The sequence below is a fragment of the Pleuronectes platessa genome, chromosome 10 (genome assembly GCF_947347685.1).
Source record: "Pleuronectes platessa chromosome 10, fPlePla1.1, whole genome shotgun sequence".
Taxonomy (NCBI): Eukaryota; Metazoa; Chordata; class Actinopteri; order Pleuronectiformes; family Pleuronectidae; genus Pleuronectes; species Pleuronectes platessa.
Window position 1 is genome coordinate 4,323,981 of NC_070635.1, and position 19,544 is coordinate 4,343,524.

General features: G+C 42.7%; 1 protein-coding gene across 1 annotated transcript; it reads right to left on the reverse strand.

The window, feature by feature from the left end:
• Positions 1–208: 208 nt before the first annotated feature.
• On the reverse strand, positions 209–14,437 carry LOC128449177 (sialic acid-binding Ig-like lectin 7). Its single transcript, XM_053432230.1, has 9 exons — positions 14,071–14,437; positions 13,324–13,731; positions 12,355–12,675; positions 5,252–5,659; positions 3,450–3,770; positions 2,724–2,960; positions 2,400–2,487; positions 2,192–2,308; positions 209–1,970 (listed from the first exon to the last, which is right to left on the reverse strand). Exons 1-9 carry the CDS (start codon positions 14,129–14,131, stop codon positions 1,823–1,825), a joined length of 2,109 nt encoding a protein of 702 aa, XP_053288205.1. The 5' UTR covers positions 14,132–14,437; the 3' UTR covers positions 209–1,822.
• Between the last annotated feature and the right edge of the window lie 5,107 nt (positions 14,438–19,544).

The window sequence follows — 19,544 nt, forward strand, 5'->3', positions numbered from 1 at the left end:
TCCTGACCTTTTTAACTCGTGTTGGCTTGGACACCTTCGCATACACAGAGTCTTCTTCCACCTTTCTTTGCTTCTTCCTTGAAAAACAAATATGTGCTGATTAATAACGACTTTGTTGTTCTGGTATTGTAACACAAAGATTAAATTCTCACTTCAGATTATTATTAAAGTTCTGAGGAGCGTAGTTGACAGAATCCTCCTCGGTGTTTCCATCTTGCCGTCTTGTGTGGTTTTGTGCAGAGGCAGCCTGAGCAGATGCAGACAGAAAACATCAGTGATTATCAAGCAGCAACTGAATCTCTTCCTTCATGCTCTAAAATGGATGCTGTACAGGTTGTCTTTTAATTACTGGCCCCAGTATACTGAGATATAAGTGCACTGATAGAGAGCTACTGACAGGGCAAACAGTGAGGGCAGGATATGGAAGAACAAGGAGGGAAAAGCAACAGCTTGAACAGTAAAAGACACATCTGCCTGTAGAGCCAGATTAATACTGATGATAGAAGATGGAAGGCAGCAGCTCTACATGGTCAATTTGAGGGGTTGGAGATATCCTGATAGATTATTTATTCGTAATTTAAAAAAATGATGTGCACATGTTGTTGTCTTGTTTCAGATCCTTGCATTGTGTGTTCTCAAAATAAAACAAATAACAGATTCTGGGACTTTGGATGCTTTGTAATATCACCATTAAAACATATTTGATAACATATTATTGAAATTATGACTTTAGAGCAGGGGTTTTCAACCAGGGGTCCGCGGCCCCCTGGTGGTCCGTGACGGCATTGCAGGGGGTCTGCGAAATTAACTTTGATATTTCAACACATTTCCAGATTACTCTTGAATATCATGAAAAATATCTAAAATAAGAGAAATATATCTAAAATAATATAAAGGTGATGAGGGGAGCCTTGAAACCGGCTTGGGGCTAGAAACTGCAGGTAGTTTTCCCCTGTGCATGCGTGTTAAAGAGAGATGTACAAGAGCGGTTGACCTAGGTAAAAAAATTCTCAGGAGGTGTTGGAGATGTAGTTTGTGTGATGGGAATTTTTGTTTTCCCAAAAAGAAGGCCCAAAAGGGCAGCATTAATAATGACAATATTAAATAAAACAAAAGAGTGAAAAACAAATACTTTGTAATGAGAAAAATGAATTGGCATAATAGCCAAAACAATTAATTGCAATAACAGTCAACTTTACCACGTTCGCTGGTTGAGAAACAATTTCTTAGCAGAGTTATAACACTTACGTCTATCGAGTAGCAGTTCTCCCAACAGAATGAATAGACCAGCTTAAATCGGGCCTAAGCACGCCCCTACAGTTGGCACAAACCATGATTGTTATTGATCACCGTTACTCTCACGTTCTCTCAACATGTCAGCTACATGTCTGTACATTTAAGTCATGAACGTTATATATTGATGTACATATGGTTCTGAGATGCAGTACAACTACAAACTGCATTTTAATTTTGTTTTCAATTCATAAGCACTGAAAATCAACCATTTTTGTTGTTTTTTACAGAGATTTTTCTAGATTTGTTAACTAGATATATCTAGATTTGCTTTAGAGTATTTAGAAGAATCATTAGTTTTACAGCTGTAACAGGTTAGAAGTGACGAGGCAGAGGCTTAAATATCCTGAATCTTAGACTTGTACTCTCCTTTATCACTGTTTCCTACGATTTCAATATACATAAAGCCAATTAGATATAAATGTTGAAGTTTCAACAACTGGTTGTTAAATAATTAAAAAATCTATTGTGCTACGACACGGTTCTGACAACAGGCCACCATGACTAGACACTTTGAATTAAACTCTTTTTAATATAAATCTTCTTGAGTTTTACTAAAGTCTCTGTTTAAAGACTGTTTTAACTTATTGTTTTCTAGTTTAAAGTGTTGTCTCAACCCGGGACTCACCTGGGGCAGATTCAAAATGCTGTAAACAAGGTTGATGTCGGTCGGAGGCCTGTGGAATATAAAAGATATGTAAGAATAAACATATGCATACAGAGTGAATGACTATTATAAATAACAGGGCAGCGTTTCATTGTGCTATTCATGTCGGAGGATATAGAACATAAATGGATGCTTTGACTATAGCATGAGCAGCAGTCCATGTCTGACTCTGTCCCACATGATGATCCTTGTCCTGGGTGGGGACAGTGTGTTGAGTGGGTGTGGTCTTACGTGCTCTCTGGAAGAGGCTGGTGTTCAGGGGCGTCTGGACGACTCAACTGCTCCGAGAAACCAGAAGGGGATTTGGTGTTTGTTGTTCCTTGTTGAATAGATTTCTTCCTCCTGAGTCTGAAAACAAAGAGTGACATGATGTGGTTACACATGCCGGACCATCTCTGAAATGTATTTATTTAATCAAATGCACTTCTTATTCATTCACCTTAAAACTATGACGATTAAAATGATAATCATCAGGACAAATAGAGCAGGAACGAGGAAATTCAGGATATGCAGAGAGTTTCCTGTGGCTAAAAGAGAGAGAGCATCATATCGAGCTTCACCTTTGGCTACCGAATTCAAATCATTTACTCCTTGATTCTAATTGTGTGTTTGTGCGAAGGATGCAGGAAATGGGATGTACAGATGGACAACCAGAAAACATGATCTGATATAAACCACCACATGTCTCCTGAACAATAAAACACACAGTTATAAGGCCTTGAAATTCACTTAAGTTCAAACAGATGGACGGGATCAGACAAACTTTGATCTACTTCATTTTGTGCGACGCAGTAGTAGACTCCTGACTGGTTTGAGTACACTGTGTGGTTTTGATGCTCGGACACAAGTTCATCCTGTTCCTCTCCCTGACTCCTCCTGTACCATGAGTAGAGTTGGACTGGGGGAAAGCTGTGACTGAAGCAGCTCAGCATCACGGAGCTCCTCCCGTCAAGCTCCTGCTTCTCTGCCGACTCCGTGATGTGTGTGAGTTTTGGAGAAACTAGCCGGGAAATTCAGGAGAAAAGACAACGTCATTTCCTGATCCTCATCAAAGATTTCTCTTCCTAGCAAAGGGTTAACACTAACAGCCACTGATTTTAGGTAAGTGTTCCATTTTTTTACTTATTTCTGATCAGGTTTGCTAAACCTTATTTTGAATGACATCATATTGTGGAGTAATGTTTTCTTCTTTTTGGAACCAGCACGTCTGATCAGTATTTACTTTATACACAGTAATGTAGAATATATCCTCCTTGTTTATCCATTCACCATCACAAGTGCTTTAGTCCACGTGATCCGCGATGGAAGGAAACCTTCAACAGTGCACTTCAGAGTCAGAGTCTCGCCCTCACTAACACATTTTGGGTTAATCTGACTTCCTTCACATCTACGATAGATAAACACACGTTGCAAAGTCATATAATGTGGTTAAGAACAAAGTTTATTGTTGTAAAATTCAGCCCCTCAGAAATTAAGCAGTTCTACTCACAGCTCACACTCAGAGTCGCCGTCTCCTCTGTGCTCACGTTTCCTTGGAAGAGGACCGTGCAGGTGATGCTGGTTCCGTGATGTTCAGCTGAAGGGGAGAAGGACAGAGTCGAGCTGCTTCTCTTAGCGAACGCAGCCACGTTCTCATATTTGAAGGCCGTGATGTTTCCTGTGAGGTCAGCGTCGCTCTCTCCTCTTCCTCGCCACCTCCAGGTGAATGCAGGTTCAGATCCATAGCAGAGACCAGGAGCAGTGCAGGTCAGTGTGGTCGGCTGTCCTTCAGTCAGAGGTGGAATCATCACTGTGGGCCTCTGACTCAGACCTGATGGGAGACCAGTTCATGAATGGAGTCAGATCAGAACGTCATCATTCACTTCTTTCACATTTTTTTTAATGGGGCAACGATAGGAATCTGTATCAGCTAAACAACGGCCAAAATTACTTTATGTCCCACCCATAGACTATGAATAAAGATGGACGACATGACAGCTCCACTAAAGTGAAGCCAAATTCCCTTGATCACCCTCTGGTGGTTGGCTGCAGTACAGGTCATTAACCATGCCACCTCCATGTTAGTAAATGGGACATGGATCAAAAACTCAAACTTCACCTCAAATGAACTTTTTTACAAGAACTGTTTCCGTCACTTCCAGGAGATCATATCACACTGATGTTTGTTAAATTGCAAATTCTTCAGAAAGTTTGTTTCTAATAAATTTTTTGGTGTTAGCCTCGTTAACGGGATGAAACATCTTAATTGGTCTTACAATCGGTTGAGCCCATGTACTGATGGGACTTTGACACCACTCTACATCACAACTAGCCTGGATGCCAGACGAACTTAGCCCCGCCCACAACATTTTAGTCGGGCAGTTCGGTCTGGAGTCGCTCCATTGGGAAAAAATTATGGGGCGTGTTTCAACTGACCAGGAAGTAAAATTCCTCTTCGCTCAATTGGATAGACCTACAACCAATCAGAGCAACGTAGTATGTGACGTATGCTAAGCAACGCATTGTGAGTTATTTACTAACCCGGGTTCACACCGGACGCTTCAGCGCAGCGCCAAGCCTTAAATAACAGCTGGCTCCCATCCACTCCCATGTTAAAACTTTGTGCCGGTCACACCGGAGGCTGAAGCACCGCGAGGCAGCCTTGGCGCAGCGTGGTGCTTCAGCCTGCGGTGTGACCGGCACAAAGCCGTGCAGCGATCTACTGGATCAACGGGTGATATTATTAGCGCTGCCCGGCGGTTCAGCGTCGCCTCAGTGTCCGTTGTGAACAGCCAAGCGCCGGGGCGATAGGGATTAGCGCGGTGCTCTGGCGTCGCCTCCACGTTCTGTGTTCCTCTTTCAAAATGAATGCGCTGTCGATGTCTTCTAAAACAGACTCAATGGCAGCATCTACACATCTCAGCTCGCCAGCGGCAGGCATGTTTGTTGAAAACGAATTCAACCCGAGGGCACTGTGATGACGTGGTTGATTACGTTACCGTTGATCATCTGTCAATCATCGTATAAAGCCCGCCCTGACAATCTGATTGGCCCGGTCCGGCCATAATTTTTTCCCAATGGAGCGACCCCAGACCGAACTGCCCGACCAAATCTGTTGTGGGCGGGGCTAAATTCGTCTGGCATCCAGGCTACATCACAACATCTCTACTGTGCAAACTTTGACACCAAAAGTGCAACGTGGCATCAAACGTATTTTGTACAACGGAAGGAAATGGGGAAGTGTTGTTCATGTTTATTTGCAGCCTATGGCCCTAAAACACCAAACATGTCATACAGCAGAATGGTTCATACCTTGAACAGAGACAGTTGCTCTTTGGAGGAAATTAAATGAACCTTCACTCGGTAAAGCGATAACTCTGAGTTGATATGTTCCAGAGTCCGACTCCTTCAGGTCATTGACGATGATTCTGCAGTTTTTCTTGCTCACATCAGACTCCAGCAGTGACACTCGTCCTTTAAACTCCGACTGAACCTGATCGCTGAAGGTGTTACTGTTGAATATCATTTCTCCAACACCACAGTTCCCTTCAGTCGATTCACATTTAAACCAAACTATATGTAAGACTTTGATATCCTCAGGAACAGTGAAGGAGCATGGTATCACGACACAGAGTCCGGCCTCAGCTGTTATTTCTCCTTCAACTAGAGTGATACAGTAATCTGTCATCCAACAACTTGTTTTCACCCGCACTGATGAACCTGTTAATGCAAACATTAAGAGAAAAACAGGGAGAGAGATTATTTAAACTTTTAAAATATACCAAAAAAAAGAAGAAAGGCTACTTAAAAAACAATAGAACATGTGAATCTGTCAGTTTTACACAGTTTTATATATATATATATATATATATATATATATATATGAAATGAGGTCAGCAAACACGACACAGAGGAATTCCAATAATCAACGTATAATACTTTGGAAAACAAATGTATAGTTGAAATCCTAATCCCAAATTAAACCTTGTCAGTAGCAAATCTTTTTAAGGGCAAACTATTTCCACCTATTCTCTTCATAACCATAAAGTTGGCATATAAGTAAAATAAAAAGTGAATACCTGTCTCAGCATCGCTGACTCTCACAGAGAAAAGCAGAGTCGCCCAGATGAGAACAAACATCTCTTCTTCTTCTTCCTCCAACGAACCTGACACAGAAAATACAGTAACGGAACCAGAGGACAGTCTACCATCGAAATCATCGTCTTAATAAAGGATGTTGCACGTTTGGATTTTCCTTGAGTCGCTCTTTTAGGAGAACAAGCAGCAGCTCTGAATCGATTTACATCTCACACCTTCACTTCACCAGCAAAACCAGGAATGAGGCAAAGATGGTTACATAAACCTTTATATTTCAGAACATTATATAAGTCAAGCATTAGTTAAATGTTGTATTTTACCTTTCTCTCTCCCTCTCTCTCTGTTTCTGCTCTGAAGTGACTTCTGCTCTTGTTGCTTTTCTGTCTCCTCCCCAATTATCACACTCAACAGTTTAAGGAAGTCACTGCTGAGAAATGTTTTTCCTGTGCACATCGACAGGCTTTTACACACTGTGATGTGTAGGAGGCTGGAACACCATGTTTGTCTTTTTGTATTTTAATAGGAGCTTTCTGCAGAAAGGATCAACAAAGAGAGTCACAGGGATCTCAGTGAAGATGGAGAACAGTCAAATGCAAGGATCTTATATAGAAGAACTAAGGCCGTTTGTCTGAGCCAGTTCAGACTGGTTCTGTAGGCCAAGTTTGAGACAGGAAATAGTTTTTCTCAGTTGTTAACACACAAAAAGCGAAAATTCTGCACAATTTGCACAACCTTCACTTCATGTACCAATCGCTCGACGCAATTTGGCACCACTTCACACTCCCTTATCTGCATTAGACTCTGATTTCCTTCATTACACTCTGATGTCAATTACACATCAACTTGTTGTCAAAACACTACACACAATGTTCAGTTGTTGCACACACTTCTCAAGTAAATTCTCCAAGCATCAACCTACAACACACAAATACTCAAATCTCTAAACATTCAGGTCTGTTGAGCAATTTCACCGCATTTACACAGCCGAACAGGAAACTGAAACTGTAGATATGGTTCGTGAGAACAACTCTATCACACTCAGACAAATAAAAACTAGGATCCTGGCTAACCATGCTACATTTAGAAACGTCCAGACCGTCATTGGACTGTATTCTTCATAGGACTGCCATGCTGATGAAACAAGTGTTCAGGGTCCCATTAGAACGGAACACAGGCATGAAGGAGTTATGGTGAGAGTTTGTGCTTGTAAGTACCAACATTCAGCACTGACACATGCATGTATTGTACCTGTAAGCCAATATTGTTCCTTTTCTACAGTGTCTCACTGTAGCCCACTGTGTTGACCTCTCTGTGTCCATACTGTAACTTGCATTCTCATACTGTCTGAATCAGCGGATCCAGGCGCATGACACAGCTCATGTGTTGTACCAGTACATCTCTATTGATGAGGTGGGATTCAACCTGGTGAAGAGGAGGTGACGGGGCAGAAACGTCATTGGCCAGCGGGCCAGTGTTCAGGTCCCCGGCCAGCGTGGTGGGAACATCACAATGTGTGCTGCAATGAATCACCATGGGATGTTGCACCGTCATGCCCACCTAGGGGCCTATAACGCTGCCCGTCTCCTCACTTCCTGGATGGCCTGCATGACCTGCTGGTACCACCTGACCAGACAGATGACCCACAGTGGATCAATCACGTTGTCCTTCTGGGACAATGTGAGCTTCCACCGGGCTGCTAAAGTGCGGGAGTGGTTCCAGGACCACCCACATTTTTCCATTCTATACCCTCCACCTTATTCTCCTTTCCTGAATCACATTGAGGAATTATTTTCAGCTTGGAGGTGGAAGGTATATGAACGGAACCCACAGGACCGGGTCCCACTGCTCCAGGCCATGGAGGAGGCCTGTGGCGACGTGAGTGTCGAGGCCTGTCAGCATTTTGTGTGTGAGGTTTTCAGTTGTCTGTGTGCAGTTTTGAGAAAGCCGTTATTGTTTTGAAAAACGTGTGTTAACAATTGTGACAAACTGTAAGAAGACATTTAGAAACATTACACCTCAGTCACATGCAGGCACGTGCATCGACTTTTTGGGCGGCAGGTGCTCAAACCAAAAAAAAGGGCACCCATTGCCAAAATTATTTATGAAATTAAAAATAATAATATTAAATAAATAGTAGAACAGTAAAACTGCCTTTAAATTCTCTGCCTGTCTGTCTGTCTCTCTGTCTGTCTGTCAGTATCTCTCTCCCTGTCTCTAGTGAGCGCCGCCGAGCATGTCGGGGCGAAATTTGTGCACGTGCCTGCTCTAATGCATGTGTTCTTTTTCAAGACGTGATTTAAGGTTTAAATGGTCCGTTGATAGAAATGCATCACAAAATAATGTGCTTTCTTGACGCAATGCATTTTGTGTGTACATGCATGTTCCTGAAACTCTTTCACACTGTGACATGTTCACAAATCCCACAATAATGTCAATAAACTTAAAGTTCATCATTTGTTCCAACATATTTCATTTTATTTTGAGCAACAGGATATTTACATTTCAGGTGTGTGGGTTTGGATTAAGTTCACAACACTGGAAAGCACAAAAAAAACATTCAGCAGTGATTCTCAGCATTTCTTATCTAACTGCATTTCATTTATATATATATAGATTATATAAAAAGTTATTAATAGAATAATTTTACATTTTAAGTTGCAAAATATTTAGCTTTGTTCACTATTTTCTCCAGAACCTTAAATTAACAGTTTTAAATATTGATATATTATATTTAAGCTCAGTAATGTAACTTCTGTGCCTTCTTGCTAACTAGTTTTAAAATACTCCAAATGGCAACACGGTTTAACACATGAACTCTTCAGACTCTCTGTGATGACTTATTGTGAATACAAACTTCCTCAGGCCCGAGGTAGCTGTAAAAAGCAGGACGAGAACATCTCAGGTCAAATCCTGACGTTAGAGTAAAGACTCTCATCTTGGTGTGAGCTGCTGGAGTCTCTGTTGGTCGTCTGACGTCGGGGCGTCGCTGTGAATCTCACCTGTGGAAAGTTCAGCTCCACTTCACCTTCACTGGTGTGGTCGTCAAGTAGATTTGGAGATGTTGGTGCACGTGCAGCTGCATCACTAACGTCATCATAGTCCTGCAGGCTCTCTGGTTCATTCTAGGATGAGAGCCGAGGTAGTTTATAGATTATTTGAGTGACAATTTCTGGATTTAATGCACAATAAAGTTCATAAAAGACTCACATCTGATTCTCTAAGGACTTGAAGACATTTTTCTTGATTTAATTGTTTTGTTTGTTGCACAGAATAAATGGGTGAAGGGGAGGTTTCATCTCCTGACGATTTTTGTTTCCTCTAACCACATGATTATCAAGCAGCAACTGAATCTCTTCATTCAGGCTCTAAAATGGATGCTGTACAGGTTGTCTTTTAAATAATGGCCCCAGTATACTGAGATATAAGTGCACTGATAGAGAGCTACTGACAGGGCAAACAGTGAAAGCAGGATATGGAAGAACAAGGAGGGAAAAGCAACAGCTTGAACAGTAAAAGACACATCTGCCTGTAGAGCCAGATTAATACTGATGATAGAAGATGGAAGGCAGTAGCTCTACATGGTCAATTTGAGTGGTTGGAGATATCATGATAGATTATTTATCATTTTAAAATCTAATGTGCACATGTTGTTTTTTTTCAGATCCTTGGATCTTGTGTTCTTTACATAAAATTAACTAAACATTCTGGGACTTTGGAGGCTTTGTAATATCACCATTAAAACATATTTGATTACATATCATTTAAATTATGACATCATTTAGAGTATTTAGAAGAATTAGTAGTTTTACAGCTGTAACAGGTCAGAAGTGATGAAGCAGAGGCTTAAATACCCTGAATATTATACCTGTACTCTCCATCATCACTGTTTGCTATGATTTCCAATATACAAATAGTCAATTAGAAATAGATTTTTAAGATCAAACAAATGTTTCATTACCAAAAAACCAGAAGGGGATTCATTGTTTGTTGTTCCTTGTTGAACAGATTTCCTCCAGTATCTGAAAACATAGAGGGACATGATGTGGTGAAACAAGCCAGATCATCTCTGACATGTATTTATTGAATTTGATCAAATGCACTTCTTATTCATTCACCTTAAATTTACCACAATTACACTGATAATCATCAGGAGAAGTAGAGCAACAATGAGGAACCTCAGGTTCTCCAGATAGTCTCCTGTGGTCAAAAGAGAGAGAGCATCATATAGACTTGTGAACATGGAGAATTAGTTTAAACTTTATTCCTTGTGTAGATATTTATTTAAGACTGAACTAGAAATACTATTCTGTAGTTGTTTACCTCCATCAACCAAGATTCTGATGAGGCCACTGTGACCTTTGACCACTGATATCTAATCACTTCACAGTTTTGAGTTCTCATCGAAAGTTGAGGTTTGTGTAAGTATGCCTTGTGAGTTCACAGTTTTGTGAGGACACAATCTTAACCTTTGACCTCCACATTCTTAAAATTTCATTCCTGAATCACACTGAACATTTACATTTAAGGTTTAAAGAAATTCCCTCAAGACCTTCTAGAGATGTCACGTTCACAAACAAAAGACGTATGGACGAACAACCAGAAAACATGATCTGATATAAACCTCTCTCATGTCTCCTGAACAATAAAACACACAGTTATAAGGTCTTGAAATTCACTCACGTTCAAACAGATGGACGGGATCAGACAAACTGTGATCTACTTCATTTTGTGCGATGCAGTAGTAGACTCCTGGCTGGTTTGAGTACACTGTGTGGTTTTGATGCTTGGACACAATTTCCATCCTCTCCTCTCCCTGACTCTTCCTGTACCATGAGTAGTGTTGGACTGGGGGAAAGCTGTGACTGAAGCAGCTCAGCATCACGGAGCTCCTCCCGTCAAGCTCCTGCTTCTCTGCCGACTCCGTGATGTGTGTGTGTTTTGGAGAAACTAGACGGGAAATTCAAGAGAAAAGACAACGTCATTTTCTGAACATCATCAAATATCAAACATGAATAACACAACAAATCTTTAAAGCCAGACTGAGAAGAATGTGAAACTTTAAATGGGAGGATAAAACAGACTGGCTTCAGATTCACCTGGTGAAACTTCCAATTTTTTTCTCAACAATTTCTCTTTGAAACAAACTACAGCCACTGATTTAAGGTTACTGTTCCTTTTTTTAACTTATTTTTTAGCAGGTTTGCTAAACGTTATATTGAATTATTTGTCCAAAAAGTCTATCTGAAATAGATTTTTGAAGTATAAACGACTTGAATATAACTTAATCAAATAGACACATTTACTTTGGGTCATTCATTTCTCAGGTGCTATTGTTTCAACTGTTAGAAGTAATAGTTAAATCGAAAAAAAATACATGAGAAAAGCTACTTTTGCATGGATAGTTTTTTTAAAGGTAGATTTGGTTTGATCGGTTTTGGTTGAGAAAAAAAGCCGCAGCTGAAACAATCATGCTGTCCTTTGAGCCCTCAGTGTTCTTGGCACGGCAGAAGTACCAGCCAGCGTCGGATGAAGTCACAGTAAACGTGTGGGAGAGAGAGTTGATGGGTCATGAATAAAGATTATTTTCGGTGATTATTAAAGACTGATGATTTGTGTAGGTCCTCATCAAGGTGAGAGTTGACTGTGGGAAACTTTCAACAGTGCAGCTGACTCTGATGGTCTGACCTTCTGTGACCTCAAACCTCATAGACAGTATAGGTTCAGTGGGCGGGTCTGTAGAGAGGAAGCAGAATCTTCTTTAAAGAAGGCACATTATAATTGTATTGTTGTTCTTCCCTCTAGTCTGTGTTAAATATGTTTCTTGTAAATGTAAAAGTTCTGCAGAGCAAAAGATCCAACAATCTGTGGTAAAGGGAGCTCCTCTCCTGAAGCTCCTAAACTCCTCTTCATCAGTCCAGCCCATACTATTTAATGTACTAAGAAAAAGTTGGGGGGACAAAGCTTTGAAACAAGAGCCCTGAGCTCTGCTGTGACATTAAAGATAGAGAGAGTGGCAGTTCCTCTTTGTTCTTTGTAATAGAGCAAGTCATTTATTGTGGTTTTCCGCAGAGTTGTTCCTGTTCCATTTCTGCTGCTTTGGTCAAAAACTTTAGTCCACGTGATCCGCGATGGAAGGAAACCTTCAACACTTCACTTCAGAGTCAGAGTCTTGCCCTCACTAACACATTTTGGGTTATTCTGACTTCCTTCACATCTACGATAGATAAACAGACGTTGCAAAGTCATATAATGTGGTTAAAGCACAAAGTTTCCATTTGTAAAATACAGCCCCTCAGAAATTAAGTAGTTCTACTCACAGCTCTCACTCAGAGTCGCCGTCTCCTCTGTGCTCACGTGTCCTTGGAAGAGGACCGTGCAGGTGATGTTGGTTCCGTGATGTTCAGCTGAAGGGGAGAAGGACAGAGTCGAGCTGCGTCTCTTAGCGAACTCAGCCACATTCTCAGTTTTGAAGGCCGTGATGTTTCCTGTGAGGTCAGCGTCGCTCTCTCCTCTTCCTCGCCACCTCCAGGTGAATGTAGGTTCAGATCCAGAGCAGAGACCAGGAGCAGTGCAGGTCAGTGTGGTCAGCTGTCCTTCAGTCAGAGGGGGAATCATCACTGTGGGCCTCTGACTCAGACCTGATGGGAGACCAGTTCATGAATTGAGTCAGATCAGAACATCATCATTCACTTCATTCACATTTTTTTAAATGGGGCAACGATAGGAATCTGCATCAGCTAAACAACGGCCAAAATGACTTTATGTCCCACCCATAGACTGTGAATAAAGATGGACGACATGACAGCTCCACTAAAGTGAAGCCAAATTCCCTTGATCACCCTCTGGTGGTTGGCTGCAGTACAGGTCATTAACCCTGTTACCTCCATGTTAGTAAATGGGACATGGATCAAAAACTCAAACTTCACCTCAGATGAACTTTTCACAAATACTGTTTCCGTCACTTCCAGGAGATCATATCACACTGATGTTTGTTAAATTTCAAATTCTTCAGAAAGTTTGTTTCTAATACGTTTTTTGGTGTTAGCCTCTGTAACGGGATGAAACATCTTAATTGGTCTTACAATCGGTTGAGCCCATGTACTGATGGGACTTTGACACCACTCTACATCACAAAATCTCTACTGTGCAAACTTTGACACCAAAAGTGCAACGTGGCATCACACGTATTTTGTATAACAGAAGGAAATGGGGAAGTGTCGTTCATGTTTATTTGCAGCCTATGGCCCAAATATAACAAACTTGTCATACAGCAGAATGGTTCATACCTTGAACAGAGACAGTTGCTCTTTGGAAGAATTTATATGAACCTGAACTCGGTAAAGTTTTAACTCTGAGTTGATATGTTCCAGAGTCCGACTCCTTCAGGTCATTGACGATGATGCTGCAGTTTTTCTGGCTCACATCAGACTCCAGCAGTGACACTCGTCCTTTAAACTCCGACTGAACCTGATCGCTGGAGGTGTTACTGTGGAAAATCATGTCTTCTTCGTAACATTTATGATTAGTCGATTCACATTTTAACCAAACTATATGTAAGACTTTGATATCCTCAGGAACAGTGAAGGAGCATGGTATCACGACACAGAGTCCGGCCTCCGCTGTTATTTCTCCTTCAACTAGAGTGATACAGTAATCTGTCAACGGACAACTTTGTTTCCCCCACACTGAAGAACCTGTTAATGCAAACATTAAGAGAAAAACAGGGAGAGAGATTATTTAAACTTTTAAAATATACCAAAAAAGAAGAAAGGCTACTTTAAAAAAAATAGAACATGTGAATCTGTCAGTTTTACACAGTTTTATATATATATATATATGAAATGAGGTCAGCAAACACGACACAGAGGAATTCCAATATTCAACATATAATACTTTGGAAAACAAATGTATAGTTGAAATCCTAATCCCAAATTAAACCTTGTCAGTAGCAAATCTTTTTAATGGCAAACTATTTCCACCTATTTTCTTCATAACCATAAAGTTGGCATATAAGTAAAATAAAAAGTGAATACCTGTCTCAGCATCGCTGACTCTCACAGAGAAAAGCAGAGTCGCCCAGATGAGAACAAACATCTCTTCTTCTTCTTCTTCCTCCAACGAACCTGACACAGAAAATACAGTAATGGAACCAGAGGACAGTCTACCATCGAAATCATCGTCTTAATAAAGGATGCTGCACGTTCAGATTTTCCTTGAGTTGCTCTTTTAGGAAAACAAGCAGCAGCTCTGAATCGATTTACATCTCACACCTTCACTTCACCAGCAAAGCCAGGAATGTGGCAAAGATGGTTACATAAACCTTTACAGTTCAGAACATTATATATGTCAAGCATTAGTTAAATGTTGTATTTTACCTTTCTCTCTCCCTCTCTCTCTGTTTCTGCTCTGAAGTGACTTCTGCTCTTGTTGCTTTTCTGTCTACTCCCCAATTATCACACTCAACCGTTTAAGGAAGTCACTGCTGAGAAATGTTTTTCCTGTGCACATCGACAGGCTTTTACACACTGTGATGTGTAAGAGGCTGGAACACCATATTTGTCTTTGTGTATTTTAATAGGAGCTTTCTGCAGAAAGGATCAACAAAGAGAGTCACAGGGATCTCAGTGAAGATGGAGAACAGTCAAATGCAAATTTTCTTATATAGAAGAACTAAGGCCGTTTGTCCGAGCCAGTTCAGACTGGTTCTGTAGGCCAAGTTTGAGACAGGAAATAGTTTTTCTCAGTTGTTAACACACAAAAAGCGAAAATTCTGCACAATTTGCACAACCTTCACTTCATGTACCAATCGCTCGACGCAATTTGGCACTACTTCACACTCCCTTATCTGCATTAGAATATTACACATCACCTTGTTGTCAAAACACTACACACAATGTTCAGTTGTTGCACACACTTCTCAAGAAAAATCTCAAAGCATCAACCTAAAACACACAAATACTCAAATCTCTAAACATTCAGGTCTGTTGAGCAATTTCACCGCATTTACACAGCCGAACAGGAAACTGAAACTGTAGATATGGTTCGTGAGAACAACTCTATCACACTCAGACAAATAAAAACTAGGATCCTGGCTGACCATGCTACATTTAGAAACGTCCACACCCTCAGCCTCTCTACATTGGACCGTATTCTTCATAGGAATGCCATAATGATGAAACAAGTGTTCAGGGTCCCATTTGAACGGAACACAGCCATCAAGGAGTTATGGTGAGAGTTTGTGCTTGTAAGTACCAACATTCAGCACTGACACATGCATGTATTGTACCTGTAATCCAATATTTGTTCCTTTTCTACAGTGTCTCACTGTAGCCCACTGTGTTGACCTCTCTGTGTCCATACTGTAACTTGCATTCTCATGCTGTCTGTGTCAGTGGATCCAGGAGCATGACACAGCTGATGAGTTGTACCAGTACATCTTTATTGATGAGGTGGGATTCAACCTGGTGAAGAGGAGGCGACGGGGCAGAAACGTCATTGGCCAGCGGGCCATTGTTGAGGTCCCTGGCCAGCGTGGTGGGAACATCACAATGTGTGCTGCAATGAATCACCATGGGATCTTGCACCGTCATCCCCACCTAGGGGCCTATAACGCTGCCCGTCTCCTCACTTCCTGGATGGCCTGCATGACCTGCTGGTACCACCTGACCAGACAGATGACCCCCAGTGGATCAATCACGTTGTCATCCGGGACAATGTGAGCTTTCAAGTGCGTGAGTGGTTCCAGGACCACCCACATTTTTCCGTTCTATACCTTCCAGCTTATTCTCCTTTCCTGAATCCCATTGAGGAATTATTTTCAGCTTGGAGGTGGAAGGTATATGAACAGAACCCACAGGACCGGGTCCCACTGCTCCAGGCCATGGAGGAGGCCTGTGGCGACGTGAGTGTCGAGGCCTGTCAGCATTGTGTGTGTGAGGTTTTTAGTTTTCTGTGTGCAGTTTTGAGAAAGCCGTTATTGTTTTGAAAAACGTGTGTTAACGATTGTGAAAAACTGTAATTTTTGTGAAGGGGGGGGGGGGGGGGGGTGAGTAGGCCGGTTTACAGTTCTGTACTGTTCTCTGTGTGTACCGAAATAAACCTTTTTATGCTGCATATTTGTGTGCTGTTTTATGTTTGACTATGAAAAGAGTAGGCCTACACTGAGACATTTTACAAAAGGAGAAATGGCTCATTCATTCATATGGTGTGTTCCATTTTGATGATTGTGTTTTCAATTTTTCACTTCAGTGTGCTGTAAATGCTTGGTAGTGTGCAGCAAATGCTTAGTTGTGTATACTCAATGAATGGTATGTGTGTGTCATTTGAAAATATGGCTGTGTGTACCAAATGAAAACACAAGTTCCATTTTGTGAACAGGTAAGAGATTTGATGGCAAAGAGTCATCTTGCAAAGGGAGTGTCAGGTTTAGCATTTTGTGTGTGAGGTTTTCAGTTGTCTGTGTGCAGTTTTGAGAAAGCCGTTATTGTTTTGAAAAACGTGTGTTAACAATTGTGAAAAACTGTAAGAAGACATTTAGAAACATGACACCTCAGTCACATGCAGGCACGTGCATAGACATTTTGGGCGGCAGGTGCTCAAACCAAAAAAAAGGGCACCCATTGCCAAAATTATTTATGAAATTAAAAATAATAATAATAAATAAATAGTAGAACAGTAAAACTGCCTTTAAATTCTCTGCCTGTCTGTCTGTCTGTCTGTCTGTCTGTCTGTCTGTCAGTATCTCTCTCCCTGTCTCTAGTGAGCGCCGCCGAGCATGTTGGGGCGAAATTTGTGCACGTGCCTGCTCACATGCATGTGTTCTTTTTCAAGACGTAATTTAAGGTTTAAATGGTCCGTTGATAAAAATGCATCACAAAATAATGTGCTTTCTTGACGCAATGCATTTTGTGTGTACATGCATGTTCCCGAAACTCTTTCACACTGTGACATGTTCACAAATCCCACAATAATGTCAATGAACTTAAAGTTAATCATTTGTTCCAACATATTTCATTTTATTTTGAGCAACAGGATATTTACATTTCATGTGTGTGGGTTTGGATTAAGTTCACAACACTGGAAAGCACAAAAAAAAACATTCAGCAGTGATTCTCAGCGTTTCTTATCTAACTGCATTTCATTTATATATATATAGATTATATAAAAAGTTATTAATACAATAAGTTTGCATTTTAAGTTGCAAAATAAGGATTTTAACCGTTTATCCCTCACATTTAGCTTTGTTCACTATTTTCTCCAGAACCTTTAATTAACAGTTTTAAATATTGATATATTATATTTTAGCTCAGTAATGTAACTTCTGTGCTTTCTTTCTAACTAGTTTTAAAATACTCCAAATGGCAACACTGTGGCAAGACAAGGAAAGGCAGAGACGCAGGTACTGTTTACTGTGGTTTATTCAGAAGAACACATGTTCCCCATACGGGAAGTATATATAGCTAAAACCTCTAACATTACCCATCAACCCACTGGGTGAGAGGACACACCCCTGAGTGCACGCCACACAGCCCCCCCCCCGAACACCCAGAGGGAGAAAAAAAAAAAAATGGTACAAAAGTCAGTACCTCTCAGGGATTTTAACGAGGCGACCATAACGGCTACGCCGACCCCCGTCCGCAAACGCAGGGGTGGAACAGGCAGAAGGGACATCATTTACAACAGGCACAGGGGTCTTAGAAGGGGGGCGACCACGACGGGGAACCCGGGCCGGTAGCACCTCTTCGCCGGCCAACAGATGAGCTGGCTTAAGCCTGTCTAACGAAACGCGCTCCCTTCGCCCGCCCATGTCCAGAATGAAACTTTTAGAACCCGCCTCTAACACTCTAAACGGGCCGTCATACGGGGGCTGGAGGGGAAACCGGTGAGCATCGTGACGCACGAAAACAAACCGAGTGGTCGCGAGATCCGTTGGCACGAAAGACCGAGGAGAAAAATGATGCACGGGCACCGGTGCACAAGCGGCCTGTGACGCAGGACGCGCAACAGGAAACGGAAAGGGGGCCGAGCTCTGAGGCAGAAACTCCCCTGGGACGCGGAGCGGCTGACCGAGCACCAACTCTGCAGGCGAGGCATCCAGGTCAGCCTTAGGAGCCGAGCGCAACCCGAGCATCACCCACGGCAACCGATCCAACCAGTTCGCGTCTGAGAGCGCAGCCCGCAATGACGCCTTAAGCGACCGGTGAAAACGTTCACACAAGCCGTTAGCCTGGGGGTGGTAGGCAGTGGTACGGTGAACCTGTGTGCCCAGAGACTTTGCTAGCGCCGACCAGAGATCCGAAATGAACTGCGGGCCTCTGTCAGAGGTGATATCAGACGGTGCACCAAAACGTGAGACCCAAGCTGAAAGAAAAGCGCGTGCCACGTCCGCAGATGTCGTGGAAGACAGAGGAACCGCCTCTGGCCACCTAGTGGTCCGATCTACCATGGTAAGGAGATGTGTAAAACCCTGGGAAGGGGGAAGAGGCCCCACAAGGTCGACATGCACATGATCAAAACGCTTGGCCGGAATCAAAAACGGCTCGAGGGGCACCCTAGTGTGCTGGTGAACTTTTGCGCGCTGACACGCCACACATGTGGCCGCCCACTCTTTGACCTCTTTGCGAAGGCCAGGCCACACAAACTTCGAAGACACCAACTTCACCGACGCCCGGACACCCGGATGAGAAAGAGAGTGCACCATATCAAAGACCCGACGGCGCCAAGCAACCGGCACCACCGGGCGGGGGCGGCCCGTGGAGACGTCGCAAAGGAGGGCAGGCCCACCATTTTGCACCACTGCCTCCTCCAGCTCCAGACCGGTACTCGCAGCTCTCAGTGCAACGATACCCGGGTCCCCAGGTTGATCGGCAGCCAGTGCTGAAAAATCAACCCCAAGATGCACAGGGCACACCAGCACCCGCGACAGGCAGTCTGCCACCGGGTTCGCTTTACCCGCCACATGTTGGATGTCCGTTGTGAATTCGGAAATCGCTGCTAGATGGCGCTGCTGGCGAGCAGACCATGGCTCTGTCACCTTCGCCATAGCAAACGTCAATGGTTTGTGGTCAACATAGGCTGTGAAAGGGCGGCCTTCCAGCAGGAAACGGAAATGACGCGTAGCCAGGTACAACGCTAACAGTTCCCGGTCAAACACGCTGTATTTTCGCTCACTGTCTCGCAAACCGCGGCTAAAAAATGCAAGGGGCTGCCACGCACCCGCAACACGCTGTTCAACAACTGCACCGACAGCCACATCCGAAGCATCGGTCGTGAGGGCGATGGGCGCCCGAGACGCGGGGTGCGCCAGAAGCGCCGCGTTAGCCAGGGCAGCCTTAGCCCCCTCAAAAGCCTGGATCCTCACAGGGGTCCAGTCAACCTGGTCCTTGGCTTTCTTAAGCTTCAAAGCACCATACAATGGTTGCAGGAGTTGGGCCGCACGAGGCAAGAAACGATTGTAAAAGTTTACCATGCCCAAAAACTCCTGTAGCGACCTGACCGAGACCGGACG